Here is a 17252-nt window from a genome sequence, read left to right on the forward strand (position 1 = left end):
AGGCAATTAAAGAAGCATATACAGAGGGGAGGGCTGTTAAACTAACCAAGTAGCCTGCGACTCAAACTTATGAAAGCAGAGCTGCTCTTGTCATCGAGTAGGAACGGAGCGCAAACTGCAAAGTTCAGTTTTTTCCAATATGTAAATATATCTGCAGACAGAGTGCTAATTTTTTCAATTTTAAAGCTGATTAGTGCATAACCTGCAAAGAATTTTCTGATTCTGCGCAGCTTTTAATATCACCTTTTGCAGAGGGGTTCAATGACCTCTGGCTTTAAAGCAGGGACCAAGATAGGTGGGGCTCCATATACAAAGTAGTTGAACTTTTGGGAAATACTTAGACATCTTCTTCCATTCACTTTTCCGGTGCCTCTTATGCCTTTGGGAGAAGAAATGTAGTTGCTTCCATTAAAATTGAATACGATCTGGGTGTTATGTCATTTCACTTGGGGATATTTGACAAAAAAGGAGACCAGCCTAAAAAACCAAGTTGTGGGGATAAGCCGTAAGGCCTTCTTTTGAGAGAAATGTGTGACGCTGGCTTCAAGAAAAGTTAATTTTGAGGAGGAGGCATGGGAATGGATGACGTTGAGAATGGATAAGTGAAGTTTTTTGTCATCTTCTTCGGTGTCAGGGCCAGTGACGCAGAAAAGGAAACGAGATGTAGCTATCGTTCCTTTAGTTGCTTGCTTGGTGCACAAGCTTCTGGCTTTTGCATCTCATGATGGATCAAGCTGCTCTACCTCCCACGCCTTGAGATGCTGCACTTGTAAATTTGGTTTCCGTGCTCGCAGTGTGCAATCGAGAGAGAGGGAGAGATAGAGAGGCAGGGGAGCAGCAATGGAGATCGAAGAGGAGGTTGTGATCGTAGGGGCAGGCATCGCGGGGCTGGCGACGGCGATAGCGCTGAGGAAGGTCGGGCTCTCATGCCTGGTGCTTGAGCGCTCGACTGAGCTGCGAACTGCGGGAGCGGCACTTGCCCTCTTCCCCAACGCCTGGCGAGCCCTTCGCGAACTTGGCGTCGCCGACAAACTCACTCCCCACTACCCTGCTGTTGAGAAGTGAGTCCACATCTCCTTCATTATTTAATTATCCACACCTTTTCCTTCATCTTTACAGACGTCTATTACTGTTAACAATGTCCATTGAGTTGTCTTGTGCTTTTACCGTCGCATGGAGAGAGGTTGTAGGAACCCCTTCATGGGGATTTTAGACTTGGGACTTCAAATTGAGAAAAATCAAAAGAGTTGGAAATCTTGGTGTGTGATTCGCCTGGACAGACACGATAGTTTGATTAATCCCATCTTGTTCATTTGAAAAGGAAAAGCCAAATTAGGTATCTACTATTGGAATGTGAATTTTCACATGTCCTAAGCCGCACGACTATCTCCTTTTCAGCCTGGTAATGACCTGGTGCCTTTTCTACTCAGGAAGCCACCAGCTTTGCCTTTTCTGAAAGTGACTGATGTAATTGTGTTGATATTTGGGGGTCGACTGAAACTATCATTAAATCTCACTAACTGGACTTTATTGATCAGTTGGGCTCAGAGTGGGGTTTAGGTTCAAATTTGTCAAACACATACCTCCAGTTCGAATGTAACGGCTTGGCAGGTGGTATTTCCCAGTTGGATTTCGACGTCTAATTTGGATTTTCTTTTCACTTCAAATTACTGTCAGATCTATGTGAACTATCGAATTTCCTGTACACCGCTTTACATTGGTCGGGTATATCCAACGTCATGTTTTGCCAGAGAATCTATGATTTTCTCCCCCTGTTATGACACAAACACATCGATTCTTTGTATGTATATAGTAACCATTTATGGTGGAGTATAATATGTTCTATTCAGAATTCTTGAATGAGTGAACCGTGTCAATGACTATCAAGAAATAAGATCTGGAAGACTATGTTGCATGCATGCATGTCTATGTACGTGTGCAGTTGCAGGCATGTGATATGGGTAAGCTGATGTTGGGATAGACTCTTTTACATTGTTTCGAGAGCCACAAACAAAGATATTGATCTCTTGATCCACTTCAACTTGAAAGTATAAATATATACCTATATCACATTGACATTTACATATAGACTGCTGCACTCGGGTGAGTTTGAATGCACAATCAGGTGGAGTTATTTCCATTTGCTGCTATAAGCCTATATGGTTCACAACTAATGTGATTATTTACTTCAATCTAATCCTTTTTCTTGCAAATGAAGGGCTTCTGTCACCTCTGTTTCATCTGGACAAACACGACAACTTTCTTTAGCCCGAATAAAGTCTAGGTACTGATAATTTCCTTAATCTTTCTTTCCTGCAGGTTAATTGTTTCTGCTTGAATTTTTTGAGAGTTTCAAAGTAAAAAGGTGAAAATAGTGCATTTGCAATGTCTCCACATTTCAAAAATTATTCACCTCTTTACAGAGATGAAATGTTTTTCAGCCAAAGGTTCTCCGACCTCATGCAAAAGAGCCTAGTTACAGGAAAAATGTTTTTTACTCAAATTTTATAATAATTCACATGCTTTTGAACCCTTACATACCATTTCAAGTGTAAATGATTTAAATTCATTCTATGTTTTGCACATGATTTCTTATGACACCTATTTCCTAAAAGATTCATTGGTCAAATATGAGTGTTTCATACACTTGGGACCAAGCAAACAATATCCTTCTTTATTTAAAATGGATGCATTATCTAAGAGGCAACCTTTACTTTTTGCATTCTAAACTTGATTTTGAGCAAAACCTATATCAGGTATAAACTGGCTATGGTCCTACGGATTGACAGGATGCTTGTCTTTGGACCATTGCAGTGATGGACTGGGTATAAGATTGGTTCACAGGAAAGCATTGCTCAAGGCACTTGCAGAAGAACTTCCACCAGCAGTAATTCGGTTCAGCTCGAAGCCTACCTCCATTGGAACGTCACCAGATTCATCTCTTGCCATCCTACACTTAGAAGACGGAACAATTGTAAAAGCTAGAGTACATGACCAACCCATATCATGTTTTAAGTATATATTGACCTCCAAGTCCCAAACTCAGAAGATGACTTAAAATAGACATGGGTTCAGCATTGCTCCAAATCTTCAAGGCCTAATGTGATGATTCTCCATGTGACTGGGGTCTTTGTGGGTTGCTGTTGACAGGTACTGATAGGATGCGATGGTGTTCGATCCATGGTGGCTCCGTGGCTGGGCCTCCTTCAACCAGTTCATTCTGGTCGATCGGCAGTACGGAGCATTGGAGTTTTTCCAGATGGCCATGGCTTTGAACATGAGCTCCAGCAGGTGCTTGGACAAGGCATACGTGCCGGTTTCCTTCCTCTTAGTGACAAGGAAATCTTTTGGTTTCTGACCTTTAAAACACCAAAGGAAGGTAACTGTGTATCTTGTTGAGGTTAAATTCATTCTAACTAGCTAGCATTGCATAGTCTATTGCCTGAACTTGCATTCACAGTAACAGTCTTGAGATTCCTTTGCTCTAGTTGGACATATTTTTAGAAATATTTAAGCAACTACAGAACCATTGGAAACCTAATGTACTTTACTGTACTATACATTAACAGTCCCACTATAAAAATTCAATTGCTAATATTCAAATTCGGAGTCTTATGCAAATGATCTTTGGACAAATTATTGCTAATTAGGACTTTCTTGACGTTATCATAAATGATTATCAAACTAATTTTCGTCACATCTGTATATGCAAAATAACACTAGTTGTACATATACTAACTTTTGTTGACTTTTTCAAGAATTATTGCTTATATACTTTATGAAACATGCTTATATTCTTTATGAAACATGTATATAGCTAGCATTTGTTGCTCATATTCTCCTTTTTGGCTTCTCTAGATTTGGATATTGGAAAATACCCAGAACTGGTACAGGAATACGTATTGCAGAAGCTAGTAAAAGATTTTCCAGAAAAGTATAAAGAAGTGGTCAGGAAATCTGATTTGGCATCAACAACACTAGCTCCATTGATGTTTAGGTGGCCATGGAACCTGTTCTCTGGTCAAGTTTCAAAAGGGAATGTTACAGTTGCAGGGGATGCTATGCACCCAATGACACCGGACATTGCCCAAGGTGGATGTTCTGCATTAGAAGATGCCGTAGTCCTTGCTAGGAACCTTGGTGAAGCTCTACAGAAGGATGGGAAGATCGAGTTTGACAAGAATGCGATTGAAGAAGGCCTGAAGAAGTATGTCAAGGAGAGGAGGCTGAGAACTGCTGGTCTCATTACTGGTGCTTTCCTCTCTGGTTGGATTCAGGGGAACCCAGTCTGGTTGGTGAGGATGATAAGGGACAATATATTCTATCCGTATTTGTTCCCTAAAATCCTCAATGCTATTGATTACGATTGTGGAAAACTGCCTGCAATTAGCTCCCGCAATTGAAGGTTCAAATTGGAAAGGACTGTTTGGCCAAAAGTTTGTAGCATATGCACTTCATCCTGTTTTACGTACGTCCTGATGTGTGTATATACTTTTTATAGCTACATTAAATTGTAGGTGATCGTTTCAGTTTTTTTTCTTTTCTTTTCTTTTCCTTAGCTCAATGAACATGGATCCCCTGTGGATCTGATCAACAGGGATCATTAAGTAAGTTTCCTATATGATTTATCCTAAATGGATGAGTATTTATGCGGAATAGATCTTGCAAATAAAATGAAATCTTTCTTTCAGTTATGCAGACTTCTGCCTCTGCTTTTTATGTAGAGAACCGCAAGGAACATGTGAAAGTTAATTAAGAACGAAAAGAGACCAAGAAGATCTACCTGCATCCCCTTCGGTTACAGTTCTTTTGGTGACCCCCAGTTAGTACTGGCCTATTCATCAGTCGGCTTAACTTGACATGGTTATTGAAGTTTGTATTCGAACCAATAAGTATACTAGGCATCAAAAAATTGATAAAGGTGTAAGAGTTGCTTCTTGCAGATGAATAGAAACAACATTGATCTTCTGTGTCCATGGTGGGATTTACCTGATTATTTCTGAAAACAGGATTGATATTCGTATCCAGTTATTGGTGCAGTTAACCAAAACTTTTCTGGATTCTTAGACCAACTACCTAAAATCCCATTCCATTCTCTAAGTTTATATATCAGGCTCCTACCAAATGATCATCTGTTTATAGAGATTATTATTATTATTATGCACGTCAAAAAACAAAATATAGAAGATGGTGCACCCTAGAAAATTCAATATACTTCCCACTTTTGTTAGGACACTGAATTTCTGTTAGGTTAAATAAGCATCTTCAAACCTGAGATTGCTGGTAACAATCACAAGCCTCATACGGTCAAATCGCCATCAACAGTCACATGAAAGAGAGCATTACTTTCATAAAGACGTTTGAGAAGGAATCACATGTCACACATTTTCGTTATATAACTCGTGATCTGTTTGTCTTGATTGGCGATCGGCGCCTAAAAAAATCGCACAACTTCAAAAATGTAGTGGTAAAGCAGAGGCTTAATGTCATAATCACCCCAAAAGAGATCACACGCTTTTGGTCGTTCTAATTCATTCGTATCAACAATCATGCAACTTTTCCTGAAATAAGAAAGTATTATTAGATCATGTCGTGTAGAAACATGCATTTGGAAACACAATTTTTTTTTTCAAACACCTTCTAAAGTATGTCAGAGTTGAAGTCATGCACAGATTGAATCTTTTCCCATTCCATTGCTAATTGGATAAGGAAAAATGGGGAATTGGAAATCTTTTGGAGGTTAAAATCCTCCTCCTATAGATAAAGTCATTTTTTACAGAAAATTTTCTGGATCTCTTTCAATACTCATGGAAAAAGTTAGCTGCTACTCGAATATAACCGATTCTTTATGTTTTTTTTTTTCCTAACTTTCCTTATTGATCTTTCTTCAATTTAGTGGGGCAGGTTATCCAGAGTTTTCATATTTTAATTTCCATCTGATTTCCCTATCATTCATTTGTTTGGAGTCTAGAGTCCACAGAAATGTTAGGACAAATATCAAGGGCACTTTATCCTACTGCACTACAACATTCATATTGGTTTTGACAGTGATTATCGGGGCGGCCATTATTCTATATACAAGAAAGCTGAAGCCTGCACCCTTCCCATACTTGTGAAAATCATCCATGGTAAGAAGGATGGGATCGGTTGCCGGGTTCTCGAACAGGTGCCGGAGCTCCGAACAACTGGAGCTGCACTCATGCTCTGCTCCAATGCCTGGCAAGCCCTGGGCTCGCACGGCATTGAGCACAAGCTCACCCCGCTATACCCACCTGCCTGCTTAGCTTTCCAATTCTTTCTCATGCTTAAGCTTGTCTTGGCCAATCCACTTATTCATTGAGGCTTGTGGATCCATATGCTTGATGAACTTCACGATGTATATCCCCAAACATGTTTAGTAATAGAAACAACCTGGTGTTGACAAATTCCGCAAATTAAGTTTCAGTAGCTTCGTTTTATCTCAAAAATGTTCACAAGGTCGGCACTCATCTAAAACTCTGTTTTTGAATTGTCATCCATAGAAGAATCACGTCAGTCGTCGTCTCCAATCATCCTTCACGTGGAGGATGGTACCACCATTAAAGCAAAGGTAAATCCGGTCCAGAAATTGATTGCAGCCATAATTGAATGATTCAAAAGCTATTTTTTTATATTATTAACAAATATGTAGATGGCATCTATGTGGTCGAATTTGATTATGGGGTTATACTACCTCCAAGTGGTTTTGACAAGTATCGGAACCAACCAAAGCATGCTAAAATTCAAAGGAGTACTTATAAATAAACACATTTAAGATGAGCACTAGGTATCCCACCACCCAAGTGAAAGACAAAGTCAGCTCCAAGTAAGGGCGGAGCCAAGATTTTTTTCAAGACGAAGTTTAACCTTTGGATTTGGGTGAGGCCAAACTGAATCCGAATCCAAACAAAGATGCCGCAATTAAAAATTTTCAATTTTTTCAATGTAATTTTTTTTTTTTCAATTCGCTTGGGTAGGGCCATGGCCAGGGAACAGGTACTTATCGGGTGTGATGGAGTCCAGTCTGTGGTGGATCGGTGGTTAGGACTCGCCGATCTAGTCGACTCCAGTCGTTCTGCAACAAGGGGCATATCCATTTTCCCGAACGGCCACGGCCTTGACCATGAAATTGCTCAGTTTCAGTGTCTTGATGATGGTGTTAAGGCAGGTTATATATATATATATATAACCTAACCTGCCAATGACAAGCACGTCTATTAGGGTTTTCATTAATTAGAACAGCACATCCTCCTGGTAATTAATTATCTGCACTTGCAATTTGGGATTTTAATGCTACTTAATTTTGATTTTAAGTCATTGACAAAATACTAAATTGTCAACTTCCTTCTCTATAAATTTTGACTTCATAGGCTAGCCATAACATATTTTGAAAACATATGATGGTAGCTTTTCCAACATCTCAAAGCTGAAATTTTGCAATTTCTGAAGCTCAATGCCGTATCCATGAGATACAGCTGATAAGAACTACTACGAATTAATTAAAGCATCTCCATAAGGCTAATTTTGAGGGTAAGATTTAAAATCCCAACTAGCTAGTATTGAAAATGAACTTTTTTTTACACTTGAGATCCAAGAAAAACTTACACATTACATTACGAGTAGCTTTGAGATTCCTTTGAGGGTGGACCCATGTTGAGGAGACAAATCAACATTTTTCTGGCCATACTGCCGGAGCTGTCGATCACGATCAGTACGCTTTAGAAGCTTTCAGCCCCACTCAGATCCATGATGTTGCCTTATAGGACCCATTTTTTTACCTTTCCAGCGTGGGCTTCAATCTTAAAAGCCGCTTAGCAATGATGAAAGTTTCATGAATCTCTCTTAAAATAATACTGTAACAGAGCAGCATTTCATGAATGAATGAGTTACTATTCCCAATTGCCGAACAGTTTGGTAGAGTTACTGACAGTAAATGGCTATAGTTGCAAATGGTGCAGATCTGCTTGAAAGTTTTCTTTATTTAAAACCTAAGGGTGCCAAGTTATTCAAATATGTTGAAAAAACACAACCTTTCACAAACACAATTTTATTATCCACCAAACACATCATCCTGGCAGGTTTTAGTAACATGAACATATTTTTATCAAGATTCAATTTTCGTCATCCTATTCTAACCAGTATAAATGAACTCTTTGAATTATCTTTTCACACTACCACATCATCCGTTAACTTAGAAGCAAAGAAGACAACGATTTACGTGGTTCGGAGCAATAATCTCCTACGTCCACGGTTGCACAGATCTCTTGTATTCTCTCTCTCAGAAGAACACACAGACAACACTAACAAGCGGCGACCATCCTCAAAACATAAGGATTAAGGCAAACTCGCATTTGTACAAAATGACATATATGCCCTTACATAAGGAAATGAGTGTCCAGTATGGGTCAAGTTCCATACACCAACACTTTCCCCACTGAGCGCGCCGCTTACAACGACGCTCTTTGAACTTTTCTTCTCTTCCCTTTGGTCTTCACAAGAAAGGTGTGGAGAAACAGAAGGGAAGGGTCTCTTTCGCAAAAACCGTTTCGTGCATCAGAGTTGATGTTAGCCATGGTGGCCAACTTTTCTAGAAGCGCTTCTACATAATACAGAAGGTGCTCCTACGGGAAGGGACTACCCATTTCAAAGAGAGAAAGTATTCTTGGCCTACTCTTGTATAAGGGGAGAAGTGGGGGAGAGGTAGCACTCAAACAAGGCGCAGATAAAGAAAGACAGCTGAGCTGAGAGAAAGATGGTGAAGTCTCCAGAGGAAGAGCACCCACGGAAGGCGTTTGGTTGGGCCGCCAGAGACACATCTGGTGTTCTCTCACCCTTCAACTTCTACCGCCGGTGCTGCTCTCCCCCTCCAACCTCTTCCTTCCTTAATCTCCTTCTTCTTCATCTTCTTCGTCGGGTTGGTGGTTCTTTTAGCTTCTTCAATTATAATATCCTAAGAGTAATGACAACATATGGTTTTCAGTTTCAGAATGGATTTATGCGATTTTGCCAAATTAAAGTTAAAAATAATGAGAAAATAAAGTGGGAGGTAGAAACCTTTTACCTAAATTTTTGGACAAATTATCTCAGACCCAAGTCTGATCCCAACAGAAAAATATTACTCAAATGGTCATCTGTTCCAGTATAATGAATTCCCCCACAAAACTGCTAGCTTACCGGATTCCACCTGGTTCCGTCACCAGGACCAACGGTGCTGACGACGTCACCTTGAAGATCCTTTACTGCGGCATCTGCCACTCCGACCTCCACGCTGTGCGCAATGAATGGGGCAACACCATCTATCCCATCGTCCCCGGGTATGCCTCCCCAACATCTCACAGAAGTCTATTTCTACAGCTGTCGTATCAATTCTACTTCCCAACCAATTAACGGCGAGGGCCTGAACTTTTTTGCAGGCACGAGATCATAGGTGCTGTGACGGAAGTGGGTACCAATGTCGCCGATTTCAAGGTCGGGGACATCGCCGGCGTCGGCTGCCTCGTGGGAGCATGCCACACCTGCGAGAGCTGCGAGAGTGACCTGGAGAACTACTGCCCCCAGCCGATCCTCACCTATAACTCCATCGTCCCGGACGGCACCATCACCTATGGTGGGTACTCCGACCATATCGTGGTGCCCCGTCGGTACGCCGTCCGGGTGCCCGAGGGCCTGCCGCTCGCAGCCGCAGCGCCGTTGCTCTGCGCAGGAATCACGGTGTACAGCCCCATGAAGCACTACGGGATGACGGAGCCCGGGCGGCACCTCGGGGTGGTGGGGCTCGGCGGGCTCGGCCACGTGGCGGTGAAGATAGGCAAGGCCTTCGGTCTCAAGGTCACGGTGATCAGCACGTCGCCGGCCAAGGAGAAGGAGGCCATGCAGGGGCTCGGTGCGGACGGCTTCCTGGTTAGCCGGGATCCGGAGAAGATGAAGGTAAGCCGCTAATGAGCGTGTGACTCGAGCCATTAAGATGGACGATCATCGGTTGGAGGCTCAGGCATTTCTGGTCACTTCTTATAGTTTGGCTTATGACAATTTCTTATCCTCTGGTTCATCCACAGGATGCTGCTAACACCATGGACTACATCATCGATACCGTCTCTGCAGTACACTCGCTGGAGCCATTACTGGCCCTCCTCAAGCTCAACGGGAAGCTCATCATGGTGGGGGCGCCGGACAAACCTCTATCCCTCAACGCATTTTCTCTACTTATCGGTACGTAAAAAATTGATCAAGCTTATGATTCCTGCATTTCTACGACCGAAGCAACTCGATCTGTTTACTAGTGTTTTCGCCGGAATCCCGCTACTTCAAATTAGTGTTTTGACTGATTCTTTTCTTCCTCCTGATTTCGGGGTCGATCAGGGAGGAAGGCCATAGGAGGAAGCGTCATTGGGGGGATGAAGGAGACTCAGGAGATGATGGATTTCTGTTGCAAGCACAACATTACTGCAGACGTGGAGGTCATCAACATGGATTATGTTAACGCCGCCATGGATCGCCTCGCGAAATCGGATGTCAAGTATCGCTTCGTCATCGACGTGGCGAACTCGCTTTCAAACTAGAGATAGCGAATTCGCTAGTGTGTGTATCTACATTGTGTCGCCTTTTAATATGCTTGTTGAATGACTTGTATGAAGTCACTAGAAGATGCGTTGGAAGATGTATGTGATTTTGGTTCATTAGTTATGAACTATATGATTTTGTTTCGTCGGTTACGATTGGTATTGGATTCCTGAAGAAAAATAAAAGAAAGAAATTTCAGAGAAGAAAGAAAATTCGTGGAAACATAATTGAAACATAATTAAATGCCAACGTGGTTTAGTTGGCATCATTCAATCATGTTGGTACGTATATTTTATACGGAATCATAATTGAAGCACGGACATTTTAGATCGTCCGGCAATAAAAACAATATATTAAAAATTGTTTCTAAATTTTTTTTAAAACCTTAAGAGGTCGTTTGATTGTTGTCTATTGTGACATGATAGACAAGACATTCTGTCGATCACACTACTGTGATGTCCTTATAGACAATGATGTTCCATGTTCATGCTTGATGATTTTATGAACAAAACACTATGTTCCTCTTGTCTAGTGTTTGTTTCACATATGTCTGTTTTGTCTGGCGTTTGTTTTTGTTCTGTCTGATCTATTTATTATGTCCGATGTTTGAGTTTTCCATAGTCTGTCCTTACTTGTGTTTGTTTATGTTCTATCTGGTGTTTGTGTCTTTTATGATCAGTTTTGGCTATTATAGTTGTTGTGTCCGATATAAGATAATAAAAATATCTTATTTTTTAAATATGTTATATCAAAATAAGAATAAAATTCGTATATATATATATATATATATATATATATATACTTAATAAATTAAAGATTTGGTTTTTTTGGTGTGTGGGAAGTTATCCCACCACGCAAACGAGAGCTAAACCTTCCCTCTTTCCCTTGCTCCTAGGGGGTCTGCATAGCACTCCACAAGTCAATCACACATGCCCCCCACCCGCCTGTTTGAACTATGCTCCTGGGAACAAAATAAGATTGTGGTTTCTCGTTCTATATATTTTTACTAAGTATTTTCATTGATCGTTGCATAATGAGCGAATAAACATATATAGCTGTCATAGTTCCACTGCAAGACATGCCCACAGAAAACCCCCAAATTTTTATTTCAAAAGAATGATTATGTATAAATACACAAAAACAAAAGGAGATGTAAGTTCAAAGTTATCCCTGCTACTAGCAGTACAGTTAAACAAGCAGGGAGCAGGGAGACAATCTCATAGGCAGGATTACAATTTGAAACTTGATAAAACTTCTGCAGCAGAAAAGAGTAATATTCCTCATGACAGCTCCCCTCGGATTGCGAATACAATTGGTAAACCTTCGTCTCCAATGAGGCGGGCCTATCCTCAGAGAACTTCCTTTGACAGGGTCATCAATCTGCACTAAAATACTTTCCATAAGCTGCACTCACTGAAGGAAGGAAAGGTCTGGATCTGCTCTGGTGAAGACAAACTATGGCCCGGTCATAACCAGAATCAAGAAGTCCAAAAGCCAACTTTGTGCCTTGCTCTCTATGAAGGACAGCGACATGGATAGAGGGAAGTCCCGGCCCTCTAGTGACATGTTTATCTGCATCAATGGAAGTCATCCCCCTCCCCTCTTTCTCCCTACTTTCAGAGGGATAAAAAACATCCACCTCCCTCTGATTAGTAAAGTTAGAAGAAGTGGACGAACATGAAATTTGAAGAAGATGTTTTCATTTGTTAGAATTTGAAATAATGTCTATTAATAAAACAGTTAATATGCTTACAAACAATTATGATTACTTACAAATAAAAGCAAACACTAACTCATTCAGTCAAATGCACAAACACTTTATATACATCCGAATGACCAAAAGAGAGTGAGAGAAATAAAGAGAAAAGCATTAAAGAAATGCACCTACTAAAAAAAGTCTCGTTTCAATGAAATGAAGGAAAAAAAAAACCACCGATAAGCCCTACAAGCTGGATTAGATGACAAAAAATGAAGCGAGCGAGAGAGTGGGATGGCTTGCAACTGCAATACTATACAGAATTGAGCACATCCCATTCATAGTTGAATGGATGAGTTAGACGAGGAAGAGGAGGGAGGAAGAAGGAGGCAGGAAGAAGAGGAAGAGAGAAAGAGAAGAGAGCAACAGAAATGAGAGGGGAAGCAGCGAGAGGGTGACATGGAGGGAGCAGGGGTGAAATAGGGGGAGCTGCAACGAGGTCGGGTGACGGCGTTCCATGCAGGGGCGGAGCCAGGATTTTTTCTACGGTCGGGCCAAGACGATTCGCGGGCCGGGCCAAGGTCGGGCCAAGAGGAGCGACGAGGAGCGACCGGTCGGACCAAACTAAAAAAATTTGATTTTTTCAATGTAAAAAAAAAATTCCTGTGCTCACCCGGGCCATGGCCCGGGCCCCTCTCCCTCGTTCCATGTCCCATCTGTCCTACCCGTTTCACGTCCGTTGTTTGTGTCAGCAGGGAAAAATCAGAACGCGAGCTGTCTGTTCCGTCCGGTAAGATGGTTATCAAACAATAGGCATATTCATGAAACAGTTTGTCATTATTTCTATCATCAAACCCCTTTTTCAATGTTTAAAGTTAAATACCCCAATAGCCCATCGGCATGAAGCAGGAACCAATCATCTCATTCAAATTACAAACCTGGATATATGCACAGGCCTGTATTTGCACCAAGCGTTTGAGGAACTCATTCAAGACTTACTCGAACTGCTGCTCAACAGGGTTTTGCCTGTGTGCACTGTACGCTCATGTGCATGATAAGTACCCCTAAAAGTACTAGACTAAAGAGACACATGTCAGCTGTGTATGCATGCATAACCACCTCTCGACAAATTATTCAAAATTATCATTTCACATCTAAGTTGTCTTAGACATGTGATGCATATCTTGATAAAATGGGATAAAATTATTTTCTCCAAATCACACCGGTAGATTTCATTATAATCAGTTGGTTGATTTTTCCAAATAATGGCGGGATTCGAACTAAGCATCCATTAGCCACCCGCTCATGCCACTTCACCGAATCATATCCCATGTGTGGAATGAGTTTTTCACTTCATACTAAAGAAATGGATCTGCCCATACCTTCATACACTAATTAGAAAAGGGCGTGGATTGACTCTAATTGGCACTCTAATTTTTTATTTTATGAGTTTGAATGAAATAGAAATCAGTTGACTGTCTATTATATTGTTTCGTCTTCCAATGGAAATTGCCGAGAACATGTGACAATAGAAGAAGCATTAAGCTTCCTTTGATGGTGGACCCATGTCGAGGAGAAAAATTAGGACTTCTCTGGCCATGTGGACCGATCCATATGATTTAAAAGTTATCGGCCGGCATGGTTTATGAGTCTCTTAGAATGCTGTAACATTCAATGAATGTGTCAGAATATTGTAACATAACATTTATCGCAAAACTGTTCTTTAAAAGCTCTATTATGTTACTGCTATTATGTTACTTTTTCATGTATCTAACCCAAAATTGATTAGATTCATCGAACACTTTAACAGTATTTCGTGAATTATCTCACTTTTTGAAATAAGTGCATAAAACAGTACTATACCATACTGTTACCATCCCCAAACGGCCTCAATGTTCATCTCAAAAAATGGCTGGGGTTGCAAATGGTACAGATATGCTTTTGAAAGCTTTTCGTCATTTTTTATTACGTCGGATTCTAGTAGCTATCTATCTGACCTATATGTTCGAGATCTTATTCATTTGTAACCCTAAATTAACACCCGCTGCTAATAATGGACTAAAAGAGTTGTTGCAGTGATCATTATTTCTTACTGTCGTTGAAAGATTTAGGTTGTGTCACCAAATAAAAGAAAAAAAAAAGTTGTTTTATAAGAGCAAGGTTGTGTAAAAAACTTGTTTACCAAGCATTTTTTGAAACCCAACTCCTGCATTTGGGTGATAAAGATTCCAATACATAAGGTGATCACCAAACGGGTTAGGTGCAGTCTGTCTGTCTTGATACGTAGAAAAAGGTTTGGCTACAATAAAGAAGCCAGCCGGCCTCCCCGGCCCCGGTCCCGGCCCGGTTATGCCTGTATACGCACGCGAGCGCTTTGAATTCCAGCCGAGTCTATCTTTTCACACTACCACATCTGGTCGACGTTCACCGGCGCCGTGTGAACCGCCTCCCGTGAATCAGAGGAGGTCGGAAGTTCTTCGGGGTAAACTCCATCGGCCACTGAATGCCAAGGAAATCTACTAAAAGCCCTCAGCGTTGCTTACCGAATACGTGCATCAGCAGTGACGTTAGCAATGGTTGCCACACTTTTCGTCACCTTTATTTTCTAGAAGCGCTTCTAGATCATAGAGAAAAAGACTCCTACGAAAAAGGACTACTCGTTTCAAAGAGAAAGAGTGAGTATGCTTGGCTACTCTTATATAAAGGGAGAAGTCGGGGGAGAGGCAAAACAAAACACAAGGCGCAGATAGAGAAAGAGATCTAGAGAGAAAGATGGTGAAGTCTCCAGAGGAAGAGCACCCACGGAAGGCGTTTGGTTGGGCCGCCAAAGACACATCTGGTGTTCTCTCACCCTTCAACTTCTCCCGCAGGTGCTGCTGTCCCCTTCCTACTCTTCCTTCCTTAATTTCCTTCTTCTTCATCTTCTTCGTCGGGTTGGTGGTTCTTTTAGCTTCTTCAATTATAATATCCTAAGAGTAATGACAACATATGTTTTTCAGTTTCAGAATGGATTTATGCAATTTTGTCAAATTAAAGTTAAGAATAATGAGAAAATAAAGTGGGAGGTGGAAACCTTTTACCTAAATTTTTGGACAAATTAGCTCAGACCCAAGTCTGATCCCAACAGAAAAATATTACTCAAATGGTCATCTGTTCCAGTATGATGAATTCCCCCACAAAACTGCTAGCTTACCGGATTCCACCTGGTTCCGTCCCCAGGACCAACGGTGCTGACGACGTCACCTTGAAGATCCTTTACTGCGGCATCTGCCACTCCGACCTCCACGCTGTGCGCAATGAATGGGGCAACACCATCTATCCCATCGTCCCCGGGTATGCCTCCCCAACATCTCACAGAATTTTATTTCTACAGCTGTCGTATCACTTCTACTTCCCAACCAATTAACGGCGACGGCCTGAACTTTTTTGCAGGCACGAGATCATAGGTGCTGTGACGGAAGTGGGTACCAACGTCGCCGATTTCAAGGTCGGGGACATCGCCGGCGTCGGCTGCCTCGTGGGAGCATGCCACACCTGCGAGAGCTGCGAGAGTGACCTGGAGAACTACTGCCCCCAGCCGATCCTCACCTATAACTCCGTCGTCCCGAACGGCACCATCACCTATGGTGGGTACTCCGACCATATCGTGGTGCCCCGTCGGTACGCCGTCCGGGTGCCCGAGGGCCTGCTGCTCGCAGCCGCAGCGCCGTTGCTCTGCGCAGGAATCACGGTGTACAGCCCCATGAAGCACTACGGGATGACGGAGCCCGGGCGGCACCTCGGGGTGGTGGGGCTCGGCGGGCTCGGCCACGTGGCGGTGAAGATAGGCAAGGCCTTCGGTCTCAAGGTCACCGTGATCAGCACGTCGCCGGCCAAGGAGAAGGAGGCGATCCAGGGTCTCGGTGCGGACGCCTTCCTGGTCAGCCGGGATCCAGAGAAGATGAAGGTAAGCCGCTAGTTATCGTGTGACTCGAACCATTAAGATGGACGATCATCGGTTGGAGGCTCAGGCATTTCTGGTAACTTCTTAGAGTTTGGCTTATGACAATTTCTCGTCCTCCGGTTCATCCACAGGATGCTGCTAACACCATGGACTACATCCTCGACACCGTCTCTGCAGTACACCCCCTGGAGCCATTGGTGGCCCTCCTCAAGCTCAACGGGAAGCTCGTCATGGTGGGGTTGCCGGACAAACCTCTATCCATCAACGCATTTTCTCTACTTTTCGGTACGTAAAAAATGTCAGCTTGTGATTCCTGCATATCTACAGCACCGTTTACTGCCATATTTTCCTTTTGATAATCAAGTCAGTATGTTGGTCCACAAGATTGTTTGCACTCGGCACTTGCCGACCGATCCTTGCTGCCTTGGTCATGCGCCATGGCCCTTCTCAAAAACTGGTGTTTTCCGGTTCGCCGGAATCTTGCTACTTCAAATAAATTAGTGTTTTGACTGATTATTTTCTTTCTCCTGGTTTCGGGTTCGATAGGGAGGAAGGCCGTAGGAGGAAGCGTGATTGGGGGAATGAAGGAGACACAGGAGATGATGGATTTCTGTGGCAAGCACAACATTACAGCAGACGTGGAGCTCGTCAGTATGGATTATGTTAACACCGCCATGCATCGCCTCGCCAAAGCAGATGTCAAGTATCGTTTCGTCATCGACGTAGCGAACTCGCTTTCAAACTAGAGATTGTTCCCATGGCGAATCCGCTAGTGTGTGTATCTACAGTGGTTTTCTGTATCGCCTTTTACTATGCTTGTTGAATTAGTTGTATGAATTCACCGTAAGATGTGTTGGAAGACGTCTGTGATTTTGGTTCATCTGTAATTATATATATATATATGATTTTGTTTTATCTGTTATGATTGGTCTTGGATTCCTGAAGAAAAAATTTAAAAAAAGAAATCCTTACAAGAAATGTCATAGAAAAAAAGAAAAATCGTGGAAAAGCTTGCAACATGGTTTAGTTGGCATT

The 17252-nt window shown here is 42.1% G+C and overlaps 2 protein-coding genes across 3 annotated transcripts; both read left to right on the forward strand.

Moving 5' to 3' along the window:
* The first annotated feature begins 461 nt into the window (after nucleotides 1-461).
* LOC116264866 (monooxygenase 2-like) lies at nucleotides 462-4690 on the forward strand. The gene is made up of 5 exons (XM_031645302.2): nucleotides 462-1061; nucleotides 2219-2284; nucleotides 2815-2986; nucleotides 3151-3379; nucleotides 3859-4690. Exons 1-5 carry the CDS (start codon nucleotides 841-843, stop codon nucleotides 4401-4403), a joined length of 1233 nt encoding a protein of 410 aa, XP_031501162.1. The 5' UTR covers nucleotides 462-840; the 3' UTR covers nucleotides 4404-4690.
* A 4026-nt stretch (nucleotides 4691-8716) lies between these two features.
* On the forward strand, nucleotides 8717-17015 carry LOC116264406 (probable mannitol dehydrogenase). 2 transcript variants are annotated; one of them, XM_031644587.2, is made up of 6 exons: nucleotides 8717-8868; nucleotides 9219-9332; nucleotides 9432-9945; nucleotides 10074-10227; nucleotides 10378-10541; nucleotides 16928-17015. In XM_031644587.2, exons 1-6 carry the CDS (start codon nucleotides 8771-8773, stop codon nucleotides 16961-16963), a joined length of 1080 nt encoding a protein of 359 aa, XP_031500447.1. In that variant the 5' UTR covers nucleotides 8717-8770; the 3' UTR covers nucleotides 16964-17015. The 2 variants fall into 2 exon arrangements, with proteins under 2 accessions (XP_031500447.1, XP_031500460.1); XM_031644600.1 differs by lacking the exons at nucleotides 8717-8868; nucleotides 9219-9332; nucleotides 9432-9945; nucleotides 10074-10227; nucleotides 10378-10541 and adding exons at nucleotides 15022-15144; nucleotides 15494-15607; nucleotides 15707-16220; nucleotides 16349-16502 and having other exon boundaries at nucleotides 16764-17014.
* Nucleotides 17016-17252: the final 237 nt, after the last annotated feature.

This window comes from Nymphaea colorata, chromosome 11 (genome assembly GCF_008831285.2).
Source record: "Nymphaea colorata isolate Beijing-Zhang1983 chromosome 11, ASM883128v2, whole genome shotgun sequence".
Taxonomy (NCBI): Eukaryota; Viridiplantae; Streptophyta; class Magnoliopsida; order Nymphaeales; family Nymphaeaceae; genus Nymphaea; species Nymphaea colorata.

Coding starts and splice junctions, on each gene's coding strand:
- LOC116264866 (XM_031645302.2), top strand. CDS start 841: ATGGAGATCGAAGAGGAGGTTGTGATCGTAGGGGCAGGCATCGCGGGG. Junction 2,285..2,814: donor TTAGCCCGAATAAAGTCTAG/GTACTGATAATT, acceptor GGACCATTGCAG/TGATGGACTGGGTATAAGAT. Junction 3,380..3,858: donor CTTTAAAACACCAAAGGAAG/GTAACTGTGTAT, acceptor TGGCTTCTCTAG/ATTTGGATATTGGAAAATAC.
- LOC116264406 (XM_031644587.2), top strand. CDS start 8,771: ATGGTGAAGTCTCCAGAGGAAGAGCACCCACGGAAGGCGTTTGGTTGG. Junction 8,869..9,218: donor CCCTTCAACTTCTACCGCCG/GTGCTGCTCTCC, acceptor TTCCGTCACCAG/GACCAACGGTGCTGACGACG. Junction 9,946..10,073: donor GGGATCCGGAGAAGATGAAG/GTAAGCCGCTAA, acceptor GTTCATCCACAG/GATGCTGCTAACACCATGGA.